Consider the following 19,790-nt stretch of genomic DNA (forward strand, 5'->3'; position numbering starts at 1 on the left):
CTATACACTTCCTGCTTTCCACACATCTGATATTTCCAACTAATGAATCAGATGTATTTATATATTAGGAGATATACTATTAATATCAAATATACAACAACCGATATTCAATTTAGTTTGCCATCTTGTATCTATAATACATTTATTTTTCTGCGTTTAAGTTTGATGCATTTGAAACTTTGAACCCACTGGTTCCGAGATGGTTAACATTTAGGTAACTGATTTTTTCTAGTCCCAGCAATTGTTAAAATGCCATAAATTATGAATTGTAGTTTTTTCTGGGAACAGTAAGTAGCCCCAAAACATGATGAAAATAAAGCTGTGTGCATGTTTCATTTGTTGGCCGCCTTTGCACTGGCTAAATATACCCCAAGGATCCAACACTGAAACACTGCGTCAACTGCTCCTGAAAATAAAGTTAGCCCTTGAAATACATCTGCTGAGAAATCAGCGACTCCCAGCTTGTCATGTTGGATCTGACAGTAGTAATTTATAAGGCATATTGGCCCCTACATATATAATCAATGCAAAGTTACCATATCCTCACACTAAGGCTATGTACACACGTCAGATGATTCTCATCGGATTGTTGCTTCAGGGCTGGTATCGTACGAGAATCTGACATGTGTACAGCGGTCATCTAATGTCGTTTATGAATCCGTCCTGGTGGCTCCAGGAACTACCACAATCCAAGTGAAGGGGGGAGAGCGCAGCGGGGTGCAGCTCACTCTTTCTCCCCACCTCAAAAGTCTAACATGTGTACATAGCCCAAGGCATGACCATTCCATGGATTATCAACAAACTGTAACAGTGCCCTCATTTCCCTGTGTTGAACGAAACCTCAGAAGAAATAGGCAAATTAGAGGTCATAAAAGAAGATTTGCATGAAATATAATGCTAAAAGTTTGTAGTAGATGCTCGGAAAATGTTCTGCAGGAAAACTACTTGGGTACTGTATCTAATCTGTTATTATTAAGACATGGTAATGTAAACATTTAACAAAAAGGCAGGACGCTATAATGAGCAATACAGCTGTCAGACATGGGCCGCATAATATATTTTATGTACATGCTGTCTTTTAAGGCATTCGTATAACAGGTATGCATTTAAAAGTCTGGACTGCTTAAAGAAATTGCTTGAATCATCTTCAGTTTTTTAATGAACCTAATTTTATGTTCAGAACATTTTCAGTTTACAAGTCTACAGGTGTAAAGACAGAAAATCTGAAAGGCAAAAAAGTGCTTCCTTATGTGCTACTTATTTTAACAAAATAGGGAACTTCTACCTTGTTATGGGAAAATAATAGCATGCATGGCTTTGAATGCTTGACAAAAAAAAACTGACCAATATCAGAACTTTCAAAGGTACTAACTAAGGAGGAACATAAGTGTGAGGTCAAACAAGGGGTTTCAAACAAAGTTTAATGGCAGCATTTAAAGAGGACATTTCGGGAAATGTTCAAATTTGCTGAAAAAAAAAACTCCTGACACAATATACAGCAACAGTGTTCGAAAAAAATGTCCACATTTTGTGGATTTTCAAGTGGATGGAACATAAAAAAATATTTCACAGTCAATTATATATAATCATTAGAAATTATATATGGATAAGAGAAAATCACACAGTATATGCCCAGGATAAGAGTCACTTACAAATCACATACATGCATGTAAAATTAAAAAAATAATACTAGGCTAATGTCCACCAAAAGTTGATAAAAGCATCAGCCTGGGATTGGGAGATCAGTGGGGACAAGCTAGCTCTACTAGAAAAAGGAACCTTTTGCCCATACAAATTAAGGATTTATGTGTATAGTACCCAGGTATACAGAGTATTTTCTGTATTATTTTTTGAACTAGGAAACAAGTATACAAAATTGCAACAGAATTAATTTACAAAAGCTATGGGAAAAAGCCTTGGAGTACAACCTACAACCAATACAGTTCCTTGAAGAATGAATCAGAATATGTAAACTTGTGTAAATCTGTCCAAAGCTAATAAAATACCCAAGTTCAATCTTCCTTATTTTTGCATTGCTTTGTTTTGGATAGAGAATGTGTCAAATGAGCACAGGAGATTTATAAATTCAGTAATTTTGACTCTTACAAGATTCAAGCCATTTCAAACATTCACCTATTTTTGGAAAAAAGGTAAAGAAAGACTAAAAAATTCATAAGATCTGTTTCACAAATTACCAGCTCAACTGGAAAAGCATATAATAAAAATGACAAAAGATTTGTTCTTATAGCTGATAAAAAATTGATGCCAAAGCATTCAAGTAAAGTTACTTTCTGTGTTCTGATTTAATGAATCATTTGAGCAGTATCTGACAGAGTGACACAGATGTAGGGCTCGTTGAAGCCTGCGCTAATATCTACTAGTACAGCCTTTTTTGGGACAGTGAATATAGAACAATGTGTCAGACTGAAGCAATATCAAAATTTATTAAGTGTAGTGCCAGGGAAGCTACAATGTTGGTCCACAACGTTCCTTGACCTGTGAATGTCTCATAAGTACTTCCCTGCCCTAGAGGCTCAAATGACTCATCAAACCCACAACAAGAGGTAAAAGCAGCAGTTACATTTACAGAAAATTACTGTAATTCCAGATATGTATCTTGTTTTTGGAGTTATGGGAACATTCTATTTTCAATTCACTGATTGAAATATTCTTGGAAAAATAAACATTTCAAATGTGTGCTATAAACGCCAAATAAAATTTTTAGACCGTCTACCTAATGTGAGGGTTTTTGGTTGCTAACATCACACATTGACACTTACTTTATGTAGAGACATAAAATCATATATTACCCCAACAAAATAAATGCTGTGTAATTTTTAATAAGATCTTGAATGAAGTGGCTGAATTACTTTTTAGGCTTTCCGTTTATTTTTACCTGGTGATCCTGCAAATAACACTTCCTGTACCTTCACGTCTACACTCATTCTCCATTCTAACTATGGAAGGAACTATTGGCATCATACACGCTTGATTTCAAACACGCATGCCTTTGTTCATCTCCATTGCATGGCAGACTAATCCGGGTTAGTAGTAGTTTACACAACAGTGATATTCATGAATCTTTTCTAAGCTCATATGAAGTAACAAATACAGTACTTCTGGAAAGAGCAACAGGTATTGTCTGCACTTACTAAAAAAGTTCTTTTCTAAAAACGGAAAACAAATTTAGCCTTCACACCTGATCACTTGTATGCTGCAAAATACAACATTTTTGTTTTGACGTTTAAATATATGCTTCAAGTCGGGGTAAAGGATATGTATGATATGCAAAAAGGTGTTGAATTCTAGAAACCAATAGACGGTAGACTTATGGCTAACCAAGCCCTTAAACCGTACCTAAACTCATAAACTCAAAGACAACCCTTTTATGTAAGGTAAAAATTCTGTTGTTTTTTTTTTTTTATAAAAAACGGCGAAAATGATTTTTTTTTTTTACAAATGAAATACACATTTTGAAGCATACCTGCCAGAGGTTTTGTATTTCTTTGTATCCAGTTCTGGGATTCACAGAGCTCTGGTACATAGCACAACCCTTTCTGGAATGGCAAGGGCCCTGATTTTCTGATGCTGTTAACTAACACTAAGGAAGCCTTCAACCACCCTTGTCTATAATTGGACAATGAAAAAAGGTGAACGCTATGTAATAGGTGACCTTCCACGATTAACTTAAACTGAAGTGTCAGATACAGTAAAAAAAGCAAAATAAGGAAGATGCAAAGGAAACCTACACTGGTTTAAAAATTGAATAGATACTTCGTTCTGAGAGCTCTTTTTTTATTAATAAACAAAAAAACTTCCAGCTGGTATGAGGCAGTGGCTTCCAGAAGAAAGTAACTACTGAATAAAAAATACAGGTTTCTAAAATGATAGGATAAAATATACTCACGTAGACAAAAGAACAATGGCGATAATAGACCATTCAGGAATAGTGTGATTGATGTTTTTGTTTGTAAATCTGAAATACATAAGAAAATAAACAGAAAAAAGGTCAACAACTAATGTTTCAGTAGATCATTTAACGTGAACATGTCATGTCCTTCATATTACCAATATGCACCATCACAAATGCTCTGCTGTTATGTATAGGTGAACACAAGGGTACAAGTTGCACAAGGATCAGGGAAGGTACACATTGAGAATCATAGTAAAAAAAAAAGGAGCAGAAGACGAGTACATAGGCAAAAAACAGTGACTGCAGAAAACAAAGGGAAAATGGTAGAAAGAAAGGAAATTCGGGAAAAGGAGTAGATCGGGATCCAGGCAGTAGTCATGGCGACAGGGAAGTTAATGGAACACCAACGATGTAGGAGGACTGAAGTACAGAGGATTACATTGGTGACTGTTTTTAAATGTTTTCCCACAACTTTTATTCAGGATTGGAGTACTTTTCTGATATTAGTTAATAAGAAAAATGTGTGATACTCGGATGAGAGAGTTATGTGAAATTTCAGCGAGCAAAATTTTTGAATGGACCCCATGGTGTTTAAAGGACCATGTTAATGTAACTAAGGGAGCAGGAAGCCTTCAACCAACCCTTCCCACGTTTTGTTTCGCTGTATAAAAGAAAGCAATAATCATGTAAATGACATGGCCAGCACACCAGGATCTTGCAATAGCACTGCCTTGCCAGTCTATAGGGTCTGTGATAAAAAGAATAATATTCTATAGGAATAATTTCAGGGATACAGAAAATATCTGTTTCTGCTGGAAATGTATTTGTCACTTTTAGTGAGTGGAGGTAAAAGCACAAATAACATTCTTATATTCATTCTGTAAACGAACCCCATTTAATGAAGATGAATACATGTTTGCAATCTACTCCAGGTGACACCCATAGCTTTCTCCATAGATGCATTAAAAGAGTGTTTTCATCTTGTGACAGGATGTATGTTATTTGCAGAATCAACAGGGAAATTATTATTGAGGGAAAAAAAACATGAAAAATAAAAAAAAACTGGTGTAGGCATCTTATGTAAGGACAGGTAGCTGTTTTGGGTTTTAAATATACTTCAAAGTTTATTGTGGAAAATCACAAAGTTTATTGTGGGGTTATTTTTTGTGGAGTAAAGAAATGCTCAGCCAGGAGATTTCAGAAGATAATTTTCAAATTGACAAGCAGCCAGCAAAAATAAATCCTCACCAGTCAGGCACTAACTATACAATTTCAGATACCTCACTATCTGTTGGTTTGGCTGAATCCAACCAACTTTAAAAATAACCATTTTCCAGTAAGCTTACTCATGCAACCATGATTTGCTGCTTTCGCAGGTAGCTTTCCTGTGCCCCAGGCAAGAGAGCTTTCCTAAAGAAACTTTTTGTTTTAATGCTCTGGTCACAATTGTAGCAGTAATTAGAGAAGTTTCTTGACCTTTCTAACACCCTTTGAAATAACTTTTAGGTCCTCAGGAAACCCCTGCTATAATTATATCCAGAACTCACAGTAAATTAGTTTGGTAGTAAACAGGAAGAATGTCTCCTACATTGATGCTAGCTGGAAGAAAGTTACCCTTACAGTGGGCCAAAAAGAAAAAATGGTATCAGTCAAACTGACCTGAAAGTCACTTATTGTTTAACGGACCTCAAGCAACCTTTGGAGGAACCCTAGGGTTCCATGGAACCCTGGTTGAGAAACACTGAATTAGAGGCTTGTAGAACCTGGCCTGGATCAGAACCAAACATAAATGGAATGCAAAACTTGCCTGGATCACCACTAAACAGTGACACAATACAAAAAACAATTAAAGATTTCATTACATCTAAAAAAGTAGAGTAATGTTCCTACCCCTCAACTACTTTTGCTATGGCACAATTCACCCCTTTATGTTCAAGCCACTGTGGTTGGACAACAGTTATTGAGAAGCAATGGACCACTGAAATGGCATCAATATTACCATGAGGTTAATCAGTTCTACATTTTTCTGTGAACTCAAACACTTTCTGTTTTTTTCTCAGAGATTCCTCCTAGTTACTATGTGGATTATAGAATGCATTGCTTTTATTAGTAGACATTGCAGAATGGAAGTATTTTAACGGTTTAGGAAAAGACAATGGGAATGGCGGATACCACTCAGTACACAGAAAGGGTGTGCATGTTCTGCCTAAAACAGAGCATTAGAGACCATTCACATAAATACCAAAGAGAAAACCATACTCTGAGGTTAATGTAAGACAGGTATCACCAGCATACTGCCCAGGCAAATTAGCACCCAACCTGGAACAACATATTCTAATTTTATGGATTTGACGTGGATGTAAATAGAAAGGGTACTTAGTTTTTCCCCATTACAAATTTACATTTTTGTTATTTTGGAATTTAAGCATTTATATCTGCAGATATTGTCTGAATGAACCTCTAAATGTTTTCAAGCAGGATAAAAAAAACAAAAAAACTCAACAAATATAGGTATGTTCTTACATATGCAATACACAATGGGTCATAGAACTATTTGCTAGCATTATTAGAATTTTTTTTTTTTAAATATTATTGTTTAGAAAATATGGCATTTAGAGCAGTACGGTATATGTGCTTTCTTTATTTTACACATGTATGTCTGTTCACTTTCTAAATTCAACTAATAAAACTAAAATACAGAATCAGATATACTCTTACAAATATGTTAAATTATTGTATTGGGCTAGTATTCCTCTGTATTGTGATATAGAAGCTATACTCAGACTGTGCTCATGTGACATTTATATACATTCACTGGAGTGTGGGTAAGTGAAAGTGACAGCTCCAACTCGTCTGGGGAAAGTCATGGAACAAGGCTAAGAACCGGCAGCTCTGTTCGGAATAGGAAGGTATTGATTGAAGCATGGGGAGGTGATATTCTTGTACGTAAACAGACGAAGGTGCAGATATATGTGTCTAATAACTCCTAGTCAATGTTCTTATTGATTGCCAAAACTCCCAACACTGGTCACTGCCATTAATATGCTATTTAAAAAGGAGCCAGACACAAGTGACTTATTGAACTGTTGTAATAGAGACAGGCATGATTTTTGCAGCGCTCACTAGGCCTTTTTGGCAGGAGTTCTAACCAACAGTAGCAGAATGTAACTAGGTAGAACTTTGAGTTAAAATGAAACTTTAAATAAAAAGGTAAACATTTTAACTTCTCTTTCAGTTTCCAAAAAAATTGTTTCCGTGTCAATAATTTCTCAGAATCACAAAGCATACAGAGCAGAACTAGCAGCCTTTAGGATTCAATTTGCTCAACATATCCAAAGAATATTTGTTACATTGTTTATGAAGGGTAGTTAGGTAAACAACCTAATTTGACAAGGAGTACAAGTATCTAGAATCTCATAGGCTGCTTCAATCAAATCAACTTCTGTTGTTAGCTATACTCAGGACTTGAATGAACATCCTCTAAATGAACATCCTCCAAAAATGTCATTTAGTGCTACAATGACAATATAACCCGATCCAAGTTGAACAAAGACTTTTTATGTAGAGTCTTTGTTACTCACGGAGGTCATACAGCGAATTTTCTGTGGAATATGGGTCAATGAGTAAAGAGTAACTGGGTAATGTATTCCACGTCAATAATAAAAGCAAAATGTGTGGTAATTGGTGCTGGCCCCAACTTTCAGTAACCACCCAAAAAAACAGCCAGTGGACCCGGCTAAAAGTGGCTAGAGAGAACACTGCATTGACTCTACATCATCAGCCAACACTGCTCATCAGCTTAAATGCCCAAAGTACAAAAATAATACATGTTATATTGGTGAAACTCTCAGCAAATAATGCAGTTCCGGGTTAGCAACAAAGCACAACAATGACAAAAGTGTCAATGTTAAACTACTTTTGAGGGCATGTTTAGCCTAGAAGTAATTTACCACCCCTGGACCACTACTGTCAAACACTAGGCACTTTTTTGTTTTTTTGGGGAGGGGGAGGGGGGGGGGGATTGAAATGGTTTGTAAAAACCAGACAATCATAACACTATCAGTAAACACAGGACTTTTAAGGCAATTCTAAATTCAAACAAACATTCAGGAGAACATTAAATAGATTTTTTTCAACTCAACTTTATGTTGAAATGGATTATCCATAAAAACACACATAAAATATTTAAAACATATGACCGATGATGGGTTTTAAATCCAAAAGATATACATCTACATACACATATACAATAATGTTGAGACTCGATACATTTTGCAAATTTCTACATCAACACTGAATAAAGTGGAGTGGAATGTTTGAATATAGAAATGTGTTAAAAGTCCTGGGTTTATTGGTAGTGTTGTCATGGTCTGTCTAATTAGTTGGGATGTGGCATTATTTTAAATTGTGTTGACTTGCTTGAGAGATGATCATTTTTACTGTTTGCAAAAACCGCTAGCACAAGCCAATTTCAATTTAAGTCTATTGAGACAGAGAACAGTAAGTGGCCCTTGTACCCTGCATGTAATATAAATGTGTGTGTATATATATATATATATACACATACACACACACACACACATATATATGTATAAATATAAATATATATTAAATATATATATAAATAAATATATATATATATAATCACTTGAAAAAAATCTAACTTGAACATGCTCTTTCATTACAAGGAAGGACAAAGCTAAAAAATAACAGCCAGCAGGTTTATAAATGGGCCCTCAACCATACCAGCTCTTTTATATATTTGTATAAAAATGTGGATTGTGTATATGCATACTTACTGTGGTTACATTTTTCATTACTAGTGAAAGGGAACCATAAATTCTTCCACCTAGATAGGGATTATTATTCACAATGAAAACACATAATCGCTCTTTATCACGTGCTTCAATGTTATGATAAAAGCCACCACTATGGGAAAATGGTGAATCATATGGTTCCAGCTCAACCTTTCAAGACTGCTTGGATCCCTAGAAGTGAAGAGTCCCTTCTTTTCCCAAGTAAATTTATCACCAAAAAGACCACTAGGTAAATCATTTCAAATGTGCAGTTTAAACATAAAAAGCTGGTGTATATTTTTGCCTGGGTTGCTAGGGACTAATACAGCTTTTAGTTGTGTTTTTCTCATTGTTCAAAAAAAGAAAAAAAAGCTAAGTTGGCTACAACCTTTACACAACAAACATTCAGATTGTTACAGATTTTGTTAGCAAGATAGACACAATATAATGATCTTCATTCCAAACTATACACCAGCATCTGTTACATAAGAACTGACTGTTGTTAATGTTCTTTGACACTTCATGCATGATAGAAAACATATGGAATGATTTCAATGTATTGCTTTATGTACACTATTATATTCCATATCTGTACACATTAAAAAGCATTTAAAAATAAAAATACAGACTGAGGTTTTATGATTCCTAAGGTGGGACTAAAGTGACTCAATAGGAAAAACATTGCACATTGTTGCATTAAGTGCATTTTAGGACCTGCATTTACACTTTTATTTATTTTTTAAAATTATTTTAAGTGGAACAAACTTGTAAGAGATGTCATGTGTGAAGTACATGCCCTTATTCTGGTACACCCCAATGCAGATCAAAGGGGTTACTTTGAATCTAGATATATTGTAAGTTAAAGCATTTGTTTTACATTTGTTCCTATATAATACTTTATTAACCCCTAGTTAACTGCCCTCCAAGCTTAATTTTACTGCTTTTTTGTTCATTTTTTAAAAACTATAATTCTGTAATGCTGATATTTTTTTAAATATCTTTTCTCTTGTAAATAAATAGTATACAGGAGCAAACCAAAACAGTTTTGTGCTATGCCTATGGTAATTTCCAGGTCTACTTAAAAATGTGAAGAAATTTGGACTGGCAGAATAGAGTACATAGGTAGCCACATGTGATTAAACCCAAAACTATTTGGTTGGGTTCTATTTTTATTGGTAGCCTCCATATAAACTCCAAAATGTTTTTTTGTTCTGTTTTTTCTTAGGAGAAAGAGAAATGTATCAGCATTTAAGACAATTTCATAGTCCGATGGCAATACTGGGAGGCAGTTAAGGAGTCTGAGAACCCAAGTGAAGCAAATGATTTACCTTTTAGTTTACTTTCATGGCCTGAAAGACAGACACTCTCCTGGGAATAATGTGACATCTTCGTTTTGGTAACAAAAGCGTACAGGCACGCTGGGACTTCGCTGGGAGTGAACTATAACTGTACTAAAAAGTCTTCTGAGATTTCCTTAGAGCCTTTTCTCATCTGTGCAGAGTGGACTAAAACACTACAGAAAGTGGGATGGACGAGAAGTGTTTCTATAGAAGTCAGTGAAGGGGAAACTGCTTTTTATTAGTCCCCTCTGCAGAGCAAAGGGACAGAAGACTGTCATCTCTGTCAATCTCCAACACGGAGAGGTTACTGATATTATCACGATAGCCTTTTGATGTTAAAATGTGAGGGAAGAGGGGAAAATGGTTCTAATCACCTCATATGAACTCTCTCAGAGACACATGTTTGACCTATGTTATCCTTTAATTATACCATCTATTAAATGGACATGATAAGTGTATACTGATCTAATGAGTCATTTGCAAGCTGATAAAAAGTAAAGGAACTCAGATAATCATGACCTTGATGGCAGAATCTTTAACTAGTTCCTATATGAAAAAATACTAGGCTTCTCTCAACCAGCAAAGTTCTGGTAAGGTAAGGTTTGTGCCACCACTTACTTGCCCTCCTCTCCAAATTCTTAATAGTCCACTACTTTGATGGGCTGCTTTACTGGGAAATGTGTCACACACTACTAGTTAGAAAGGCCCGGCATACAGGGAGCAATTAAAGCTACTAAAGCTTTATTTTTTATTTTAGTAATTTAACTTATTAGGGCATTTACAGGTTTACTGTGTCCTAATGACAGGATAAAAAAGCAAGTCTTCTGAATGTTGTATATTTCCATAAGTACATATTAAGCCAGGACTGACATGTAGAAAAAAACATTTTAACCTAAATTATATGCACACAGGGACACAATAGGGAAAGCGCAGAGCTTGGGAAACAAAGGTACTATTAGAGACCTAAACTGCTTTGCAAATAGAACTACAGAAAATAAAAGCATGATATCATATTGAAATAATTAGACTGCTTGTATTTTGGGTGACTGTCTCCAAGTTGCAAGTTGATGTATATCATTTAAGATGCAACTCCTCTAACGGATTGCCCAACATCAGCAGTGGCTTATGTATGTAGGTTTCTGTTTCTATTTTAGAATTAAAATTTTACAGGCAATACATAACTTCTTAGGTGACTAACTCTGTGATATGTCCACCACCACTAAGGGTGACTACTGAGGGTCAAAAGGTGGCCCACTACATATTCTATGGAATAAAACTTCACAACAGATACAGTAAACAATATTACATGCATGCAAATTAATATATCAGTATAAATTGCTAAAAGAATATCACTACACTTAATATTATTATTATTTCTAATAAACAGGATTTATATAGCGCCAACATATTACACAGCACTGTACATTAAATAGGGGTTGCAAATGACAGACGAATACAGAAAGTGACACAGGAGGAGAGGACCTAGCCCGAAAAGCGCCAAGTTTTTAAAGAGAAAACTTAGGTAGTGACAACTGCACACATTTTAGAACCTATTAAAAGCAAATAAAGTTATTACTCACCTAAATGTTTTCACCAGGTTATGTAACTCCTTAGATACGTCACTATACGTAATCTGAAGTGGCACCAAAATGGCAGGAAGTCTGGGGAGAAGAAAAAAAAATAGTTTTTTTTTATTATACAGCAGATCTGTAAAATACTTCAAATGTCCTTCATTTTTAGCAGATCTCAAAGTAAGGTCCTGTATTGGGCCACACAGTTTTTTAAGGAAAATATCTATGCTGTGTCTTTTTCCTATTGCTCATGTGTATACAGACCTCTTTTATTCCTAGAGGTGAGCAAAATGTGGAGACTTTTTTTGTAAACTCTGCGAGGGGATAATTTTCTGGAAACACTGAAAGTATTGAAGGTGGGATTGTCAGTTAATGGATGAATATACACTTAGATAAAAAATTGACAGAATGGAATGCATGGTGATTGGAATTTCCAAACACATATTACTCGGATTGACCGTTACTGTGATACCAATCAAAATGATCAAAAGAAGAATTGTCAATTACAATAATTGTTAGTTCAAGGGAAAACATGCAGGCTACTATTGGTAAGCTATTCTTATTAAAATGCTATGCTAGCTGGTATACAGATCCAAAGCCTATAGCAAACATACTCTTCTAACTAGCTAAGAAGTAGTAATAAGTCAGAAAACGAGGGATTTGTACTACTGAAGTGAATAATGTTGGAAGGTCTGGTTAAAAAGGTCAAAGGTCTTTTCGTGATGTTGAGAATTACCTTTCAAGTTCATTCTGCAGTCAGCCATGAATTCCTATAACCCTTTATAATTCTAAACATGGCTGTGCACAGTGCTCAGTACATTGTTTTGCAGTCCTGGACTATACCCAATCCAGGATTGCTGGATGACGCAGGTTTGCTGATAAAAGTATATTCTAATGCCTGGGGAAGCTTTAATAAATGAAGCCCACAGTGAAAGAATTACTTAAAAGGCAGGCAGGAAACAACCCTTTGCCAGGTCTAACTTTCAGTATCACTTCTGCAGCTCCAGCATCAATTTTTTTTAAAGCTAATGCAAAGAAAGGGAACATGGCTGTAAACATAAAGCAGAAAACAAAACAGTGATCTACTGGATATGCAATACAGCAGGGGCTTGAATATCCAAAGACAGGCTGAACAGAATTATAAGTGCTTGAGATGATCATTAGGTTCCCTTATGTATGTAGAAATTTAGCTTTAGTTCTGCTTTAAAGGAAACCTGACATGAAAGAACACTGAGGATGTGGATGCTGATGTCTTCCTAAAAATGGTAGCCGTCTCAACTTTTTTGCCTTTATCATTTTCTGAGGTACCGATTAGGAACATGTATGCAACCAAGCAAGTTCTGATGAGATATTTTTTTTGAGTCAGTAACTTTATATTATAGTTTTAGGAAAGTGGTCAGCAGACATATTTCTCTTGGCAGCAGCACTAATCAGTGTGCAATGCTTAGGGATAATAAAAGTGGATAATTGTTAAGTTTCTTTTTGCAGCTTTATTGAAATAATACTGAAAAGGAATACCAACACTGAGACACTGGCCTACGACAAGAATGCACAATAGAAAGCCAGAACTAAAGTTCCACTTTACCAAATGATCAATCAGGCAGGCCATTATTGCAGAGAGGGAGAGGCAATGTCCCTTCTGGAATAATTTGTCTTACCTGCCGATGAGCTTTGGCTGCCCAGCTTTCTCTGTGTATTCCCGGGATTAATGAACTCCCTTTACAGCCAATCAAGACAGCCAAAGATAGTCTCTTGGAGCAAAAAAGAGAGGAAAGATGGTGGCCCCCTAACATGGAATATAGACGGGAGGGTTGTGCAGGTTTTATTTATGTTTTAAGGCAAGGCACTGACTGACCCACTTGTTGCACACAACAGAACATACTTTTATTATTACGCAAAAAACACTACAGAGAACTTACACTTTTTTTAGCTTCTCAAGTACGATTCGTCTGCGAATCTGCTGCTGTGAACAAGAATCTACAAGAGGCAGGAGTGGAGCCCATTTGGCCTCAGGCTGGAAAAAAAAAAAACTTGTTAACAAAATAAAAAATCAATGGCTCAAAAAGTAAGATTCAGACAACAATACAGTTTACTGAGAAAAAGACCAAATGAAGTTTACTTCTCACCCTATACCTACATGAAATAAGGCTGGGTTACATTATTTTTTTTTTTTATACTGGAGATAGCTTAAAGGTACTTTCTTCGACCCCTTTTTTTGGAATTACCTACTAAAAGTCCTATACCTTGAGCTGCTCCTAAATTCAATTAACAAAACATCAGAAAATTTGAGTAGGAAATGGATGATGTGGTGGATAGAAAGCTAAGAGGAGAAAGAGGAAAAGGGTAGTATTATCACTCAACATTTCTACCATTGCTTCAGCCTTAAAGAACATCACTAGTATCTATGACAACACTGCTTGTTGAACAAAACCTAGCTTACCTTATGGTGCAAAAGGAAAGGACTAAGAACTTTGAGAATAACATTTTCCATATCAATAAAAGTGCAACACAGTAGAAACAATACAAGTCTATGCACAGATAAAAAAGAATTAAAAAGTAATTGTAAGAGAGCAGCAACTTTATAGTGGTGAATGTTCACAGTAGAGCTTTACAGGCAAGTATGGCTATATATACATAAATGTCAAGCCTGTTCCATAGAGAACAGGAAAACTAAAAAGTATCTTCATTAGATATTTATGTGTCACACAATATAAGATTGATCCTATTAAGATGCTGCATTATTTGAAATCTGTCTTGTTTAGGACAGCGCACTTACCTTTTCTGAAGCACTTTTTCTTTCCTCCAACTGATCATTTGCCAACTCTCCTGGCAAAACATAATGTCCTCTAAAAAACTCACGGACTCGAAATTCCATCATTTCGGTTTCTTCTTTAAGTTTGTCAAAATCTGGAAGAGGTTTTGACACATTTTGTTCATTTTGGAAAGGTAAACAGTCATTTAAATGTGATGCATTTATATCCTCATGAGCTTCAAAGCTAATATCATCCTCATCCAATTCCTCTGTCTGGTCACTGGCCTCAGAAACCTTGTCTTTGGGTACTAAAGGTTCTATCACATAATTATTTCCGAAAAAATATTTCAAAGTCTCTTCTGATTTCCACTCATTCAGTGTCTTGGTGAGGATTTCAAGCATGCTCCCTTTTATTGCCACTGGAGGAATTTTGTCCTTCAGTGCTGTCTGAGAACTTCTGGACTTCGAGATTAATTTCCGTAGATGCTCGGCACCACGTTTGCTTACTGCTCTTTGAGTCACATCAGCAGTGTCTGCAATGAAACCCCCTGCAGACTGAACATTCTCAGTCCTGTTGACTGTTACATCTTTGGAAGTTCTGTTAGAGTCTTTTCCCTGACAGTCAACTGTCCCCTCATGGTCATTAATACTACAAACATTCATTTTTTCTGCTATTTCCCACACATTCTGGTCTTCAACCACCATGCCAGGAGTTCCATCCTGGTGGGTATTTTGAACATTTTCAGGTGTTGATTCAGATCTGTCTAGGCTTGAATCTGTAGTGGAAATGACAGAAGACACAAAGGCCTGCTGTGGATCATTGTCATCTGTCTCGTTGTCAGAGGAACTAGAGACACCATCTTTTGTAGAGTCCTTGGGTTTCTCAATTTCTGATGGTCTGATGCGTCTGACTGCTAGTTTGACTTCCTCTCCAGAATGGCCACTAAAATACATACAAATAATTGGTATTATATTTTGATATCACAATGTACCTTTTTACTATAAATAACTACACTACACAGCATGAACTAAACATTAACCTCCTGGGCGGTAACCCCGAGTCATACTCTCGGGAGGTGAACCTGTGGGAAAAAATAGTAAATCGAGTCTTACCTGATCCGCCGGCGTCCCACGTTATCTTTCGCGTCTTCTCTCTTGCTTCGCGTCTTCTGCGCCCGATAAGTTACCAGGGAGTTCCCGGTGACATTGGTGAATGCGTAAGTTGCCGGCGGGGCAGGAAATTCAAAATCCATTTGTATTGCATTCAACACAAAATAACTGTATTGACTGCAATACAGTGGATTTTGAATGTGTAAAAGCAGTACATTGTCTTGCATGAACATTTATTTTATAGTATAATATAATAGTATGAGTATTATATATTTTTATTATTTTGTGTTTCCAACTTTTTTTAACTCATCCTATTATACTGTAAAATAAATTTTCGTGAAAAACAATGTATCGCTTTTAGACATATAAATCCAGACAGAAATGAGCCGATCAGAAGGTTAAATAATAATGATCATATATTTTTCAGTCTTCAACAATTTTCATGTAAAGATTCACATTAACAGGTATGAATGGTTATTGCAGGTGGGACATTGCCTGTCCCTTTCTGCAAGAAACATCTTCCTGATCACCAAATATTCAGAGTGGGACAAAGAGACCAATATGTAATCCTTAGTAAAAAGTCACACATTATAATTTTTTTGAATATTTCAAACACAAAAAATAAAATAAATCTTAATTGGTCTTCAATAAGTTACATTCTCATTGTACAACATAATTTATAAAGGTTAGGTCTTTTGTTGGCATCAAATAAGTTTCGCATTACCACACAAGTCTATGGGATTGCAAAATCTGCTTGAAAAAGGTTGATTGCATTTCAAAAAGAGGGCAACTGCTGCACGAATGTCAGCAAATACCAAGTAATCTCAGCGTCTCAAATTGATGCCATTAAGACCTTGTTATGTTAGTTATAGATAATCTGCCATATTGTATACTGTACAACAATCCAGCAACACTGCACAACAGATCCCACTCATTTTCTGATTGGGCTTCCACTGTAATCCTTTCAGCTTCATTTTCGTTGGGCAATAATGCTCTATTTTTGCTCTTTGCAAAAAGTACAAATAGAATGTTGATTGTGCTTAAGAAGTTCCTGAAAAAAATCTTTGGACAAACTCTCCGGCACTTGTGTTTGCCTATCTCTGTCTCTAATCTCTAATCAGTGGAATATGTAGGAATACATTGAAGAAGAAGAGAAAAGGGTTTGTGGGCAAAAAGATGGGGATAAGTTTAATATACCTCGATAAATCTTAACTAAGTTTGTATATAGGGTTGTACTCTTTCAAAGCAAGCAAGTAATTGCCTCCTTGATGTTAAATTAGCGTAACTAGGTGACAAGTGAAAGAAAAGTCTATTAAAAGAAGATACATTTATAAACCTATCCTGCAAATAAATAAAACACACTTTCACATTTGCAATCAATATCTGGCTGCTATTACCTAGTAAAAGAACTAAATCATTCATCACAATGACAATAGTAGTGGCTCCCTGTCTATTCTTCAGCAAGGATGTGTCAGGAATCACAGTCATAATAAATATATCAGTACAAGTTACAGATTTATCCCCCCTGTATCTACCACAAGTACATAAAATGTATTGATTGACGTGGCTAGGCCCCAAAAGACAGCACAAACAAATCTGGCATTAAACTGTCAGCAGATTTAATGAATATGACTTTAGATTTTTTTGCTAGCAATATTGGGAGCAGATTGTGTACACAGCATGTATTTGTGTCTGATTTCAACAGGTTTTGTTCGCTGCAGCTGCACAGTAAATCATACCGATCAAACAAACTGACCTTGCAAGGAGAAACAGGAAGTGTTCTGAGCTTTAATCACCAAAGGTTGATAGATTAAGAGAAAATACACTTATGTTTACTTGATGAAACAATAGGAAGAAATTATTTGTAGATTTAGAGAAAACAGAATCCAAAATATAAACATTGTCTAAAAGCTCTATCTGGTCTATTCATCCATTTAATTTAGGAATGCTTTTGACAAATGTTACATAAAAGTAAATATACAGATTTGTTTTGTATATATATGCACCAGTAGTTGGTTTCAAATATATACTAAATTTTACAAAGGAACGTTTACAATTTAGCTGATTTATTTGGCTAAAATAAGGTATGTCCTTGCTCAGAAAAAAAAATTAGTTCTTCAAACTGTTAAGAAGAACTGTTAAGAAGACGGTTAAGAATTTGTAAATACTTTAATGACTATCATTTTAGCACAGGTACAGTTTAATGCTCATAGTAATAAATTGAAGGGAATGAAAGACGAAGGTAATGAAAGAAAGTTCAGTGTTTGTGTTCTTACTGCACTTCAAGTAAGTTATTGACAGACATTATAACCGGTCTTATATCTTCCTATTACTTTAAAGAACGTTGTGGGGCTTTATATCCCCCCCCACCCCAATTTACAGGTTACATTTTTCTGTATTTTTTGGTATGATGGGTTACTTGGCCCTAAATGATCATTTGTGGATTATTGTTGGCTGCCAGTAGATGGTGCTGTTACAAACAGTTTCAGACTGCAAGAGTTTGTTTACACTTTACATGAGGATACAGCACCATCTAGTGGCCCAAGTATAATTTTTTATAGATAGATTCTTTTTTATTGGCATTTTTGCAGGCCAAAAATCTTGGTTTATACTTGAGTATATATGGTAGATAAAGTATATTCCACTCAAAATGCAAAGTGAAAAAAAAATGTACACCTAAATTTTCTGCTAAAGGTTCAGCCACATTCTTAATCTCATTGTCCAGAAATCTTTCTGGCTAGTTTGTTTATAATGCAGCAGATCTATTCCCAAACACATCTTTTGTTTCTCACTTTCATGCCAAGAAATCCTGAATTATGGAGGTATCAACAGCAAGTATTATGTAGCTCCTTAATTACGGCTAATACTCTGCTTCAGAAGTTTGCATAAAACTGGAGATACATCAAGTTACACTGCACAGATTTGGAAAAGTGCCCAAACAATCCACAAGTAAGAAGCCCCTTGGAATCTGGTTGCAATGGATTACATACATTCAGTTTAGGTTGAATTAGGCTGACTTTCTAACCAGCACAACTGTAGTGTCTCCTGCCTACCAACAGTATTTCAGTGGATGAGTTTGTCAGAAACAATGGCCCTTTAAAATAAGTATACACACGTTTCAAAAGATATCTACATAATTCTCTTAAACTATTGGTGCTAAAGGAGACCTGTGCTAGGAGATATACTGCATATTGCTAACTTACTAAGAATGCTGGTTGCCAGGCTGTCAATATGCAATGAAGAAGCCAGCAATGGTTGCCTCTATGTTCTCTAATTCCTTTATTGACCTCAAAGCTAAAGAACAAAATGCTGTATGTTTTAAAGTGTTTGTATCTAACAAAACTATTTACCTACTTTATAAATATACATTCTCCTGCAAAAGCATACATATCACCTTCAAGGACTTCAAAAACCATCTACTTGTATGTCATATTTTGGTTAATAATGACATTTTCTGTTTTTTTTTTTTCTCCTCTGTTTTTCTGACAGTATACATGCATTCTGCAAATATGGTTATTGATGAGTCCAAAACAGAAAAAGTCTAACTGACGCATAGCTAACAAAATTAACAACATACACAAAAATCCCATATAAGAACATACCTCTTTCCTTCTTTGAGCAGTTTAATGACTGGAGGACTGGAAAAAAAACCAAAGAAACTATAAGTAAATTTGTGGAGGTTATATATCCTTCACGTGAACATAAATTGACCCTCCATATATATTTATATCCTATATATTTAAATCTTTTGCAAATTTAGTAATCCATATAAAAAATACACCTTTAGCACCACCATGTGGTTGCATTGCACAATTGCATTGTGATTGGGTAAAAAAGTTAAGATTCTGCATTTTGTAGTGTAAAACCTAGAAGTTTGTCTATCTTTTTTTCGCTTTTGAAACAATCTGTGTGTCAATTTCACATATAAAATGGGTAGCACAGGAATTGTTGGGGTATTGAGTGCATGGGGTATTTTGCAATAGTTAGTGTGCAAAAAGCAACAAGCTTTACTTTTATTTAAATAAATTATCCTACACCCCCCAGACGAATGTCCTTAAAAGAAGGCATCATACAGTTACCAGGGTGCAAACTTAGAGGTCCTCATGCTGGTTCCTGTTGGATACTCCTTCTATGTCCAACACCCCATCAGAACAGCATGAAAGGAGTGATTTCATTACACTGGTGAAAATTAAAAGGTTGGAGGGATGCATTTGAGTGTCATTACTGGTACCACCTTGCTAATAGTGATCAAGTCAATTTCCAACCAATATTCATTAGGCACAATGAATCTTTAAATAACAACCGCAA

The 19,790-nt window shown here is 35.5% G+C and overlaps 1 protein-coding gene across 1 annotated transcript in view; it reads right to left on the reverse strand.

Annotated features, from left to right (window-relative positions):
• The window catches only part of RPAP2 (RNA polymerase II associated protein 2), a 39,944-nt gene that overhangs the window by 11,765 nt on the left and 8,389 nt on the right, over nt 1-19,790 (reverse strand). The window contains exons 7-11 of the mRNA XM_072419884.1: nt 19,085-19,120; nt 14,397-15,315; nt 13,540-13,634; nt 11,630-11,710; nt 3,908-3,976 (exon numbers count right to left, since the gene is read on the reverse strand). Of these exons, the coding sequence (XP_072275985.1) occupies nt 3,908-3,976; nt 11,630-11,710; nt 13,540-13,634; nt 14,397-15,315; nt 19,085-19,120 (1,200 nt within the window). The remainder of the gene's footprint in view (nt 1-3,907; nt 3,977-11,629; nt 11,711-13,539; nt 13,635-14,396; nt 15,316-19,084; nt 19,121-19,790) is intronic.

The sequence above is a fragment of the Pyxicephalus adspersus genome, chromosome 8 (genome assembly GCF_032062135.1).
Source record: "Pyxicephalus adspersus chromosome 8, UCB_Pads_2.0, whole genome shotgun sequence".
Classification (NCBI taxonomy): Eukaryota; Metazoa; Chordata; class Amphibia; order Anura; family Pyxicephalidae; genus Pyxicephalus; species Pyxicephalus adspersus.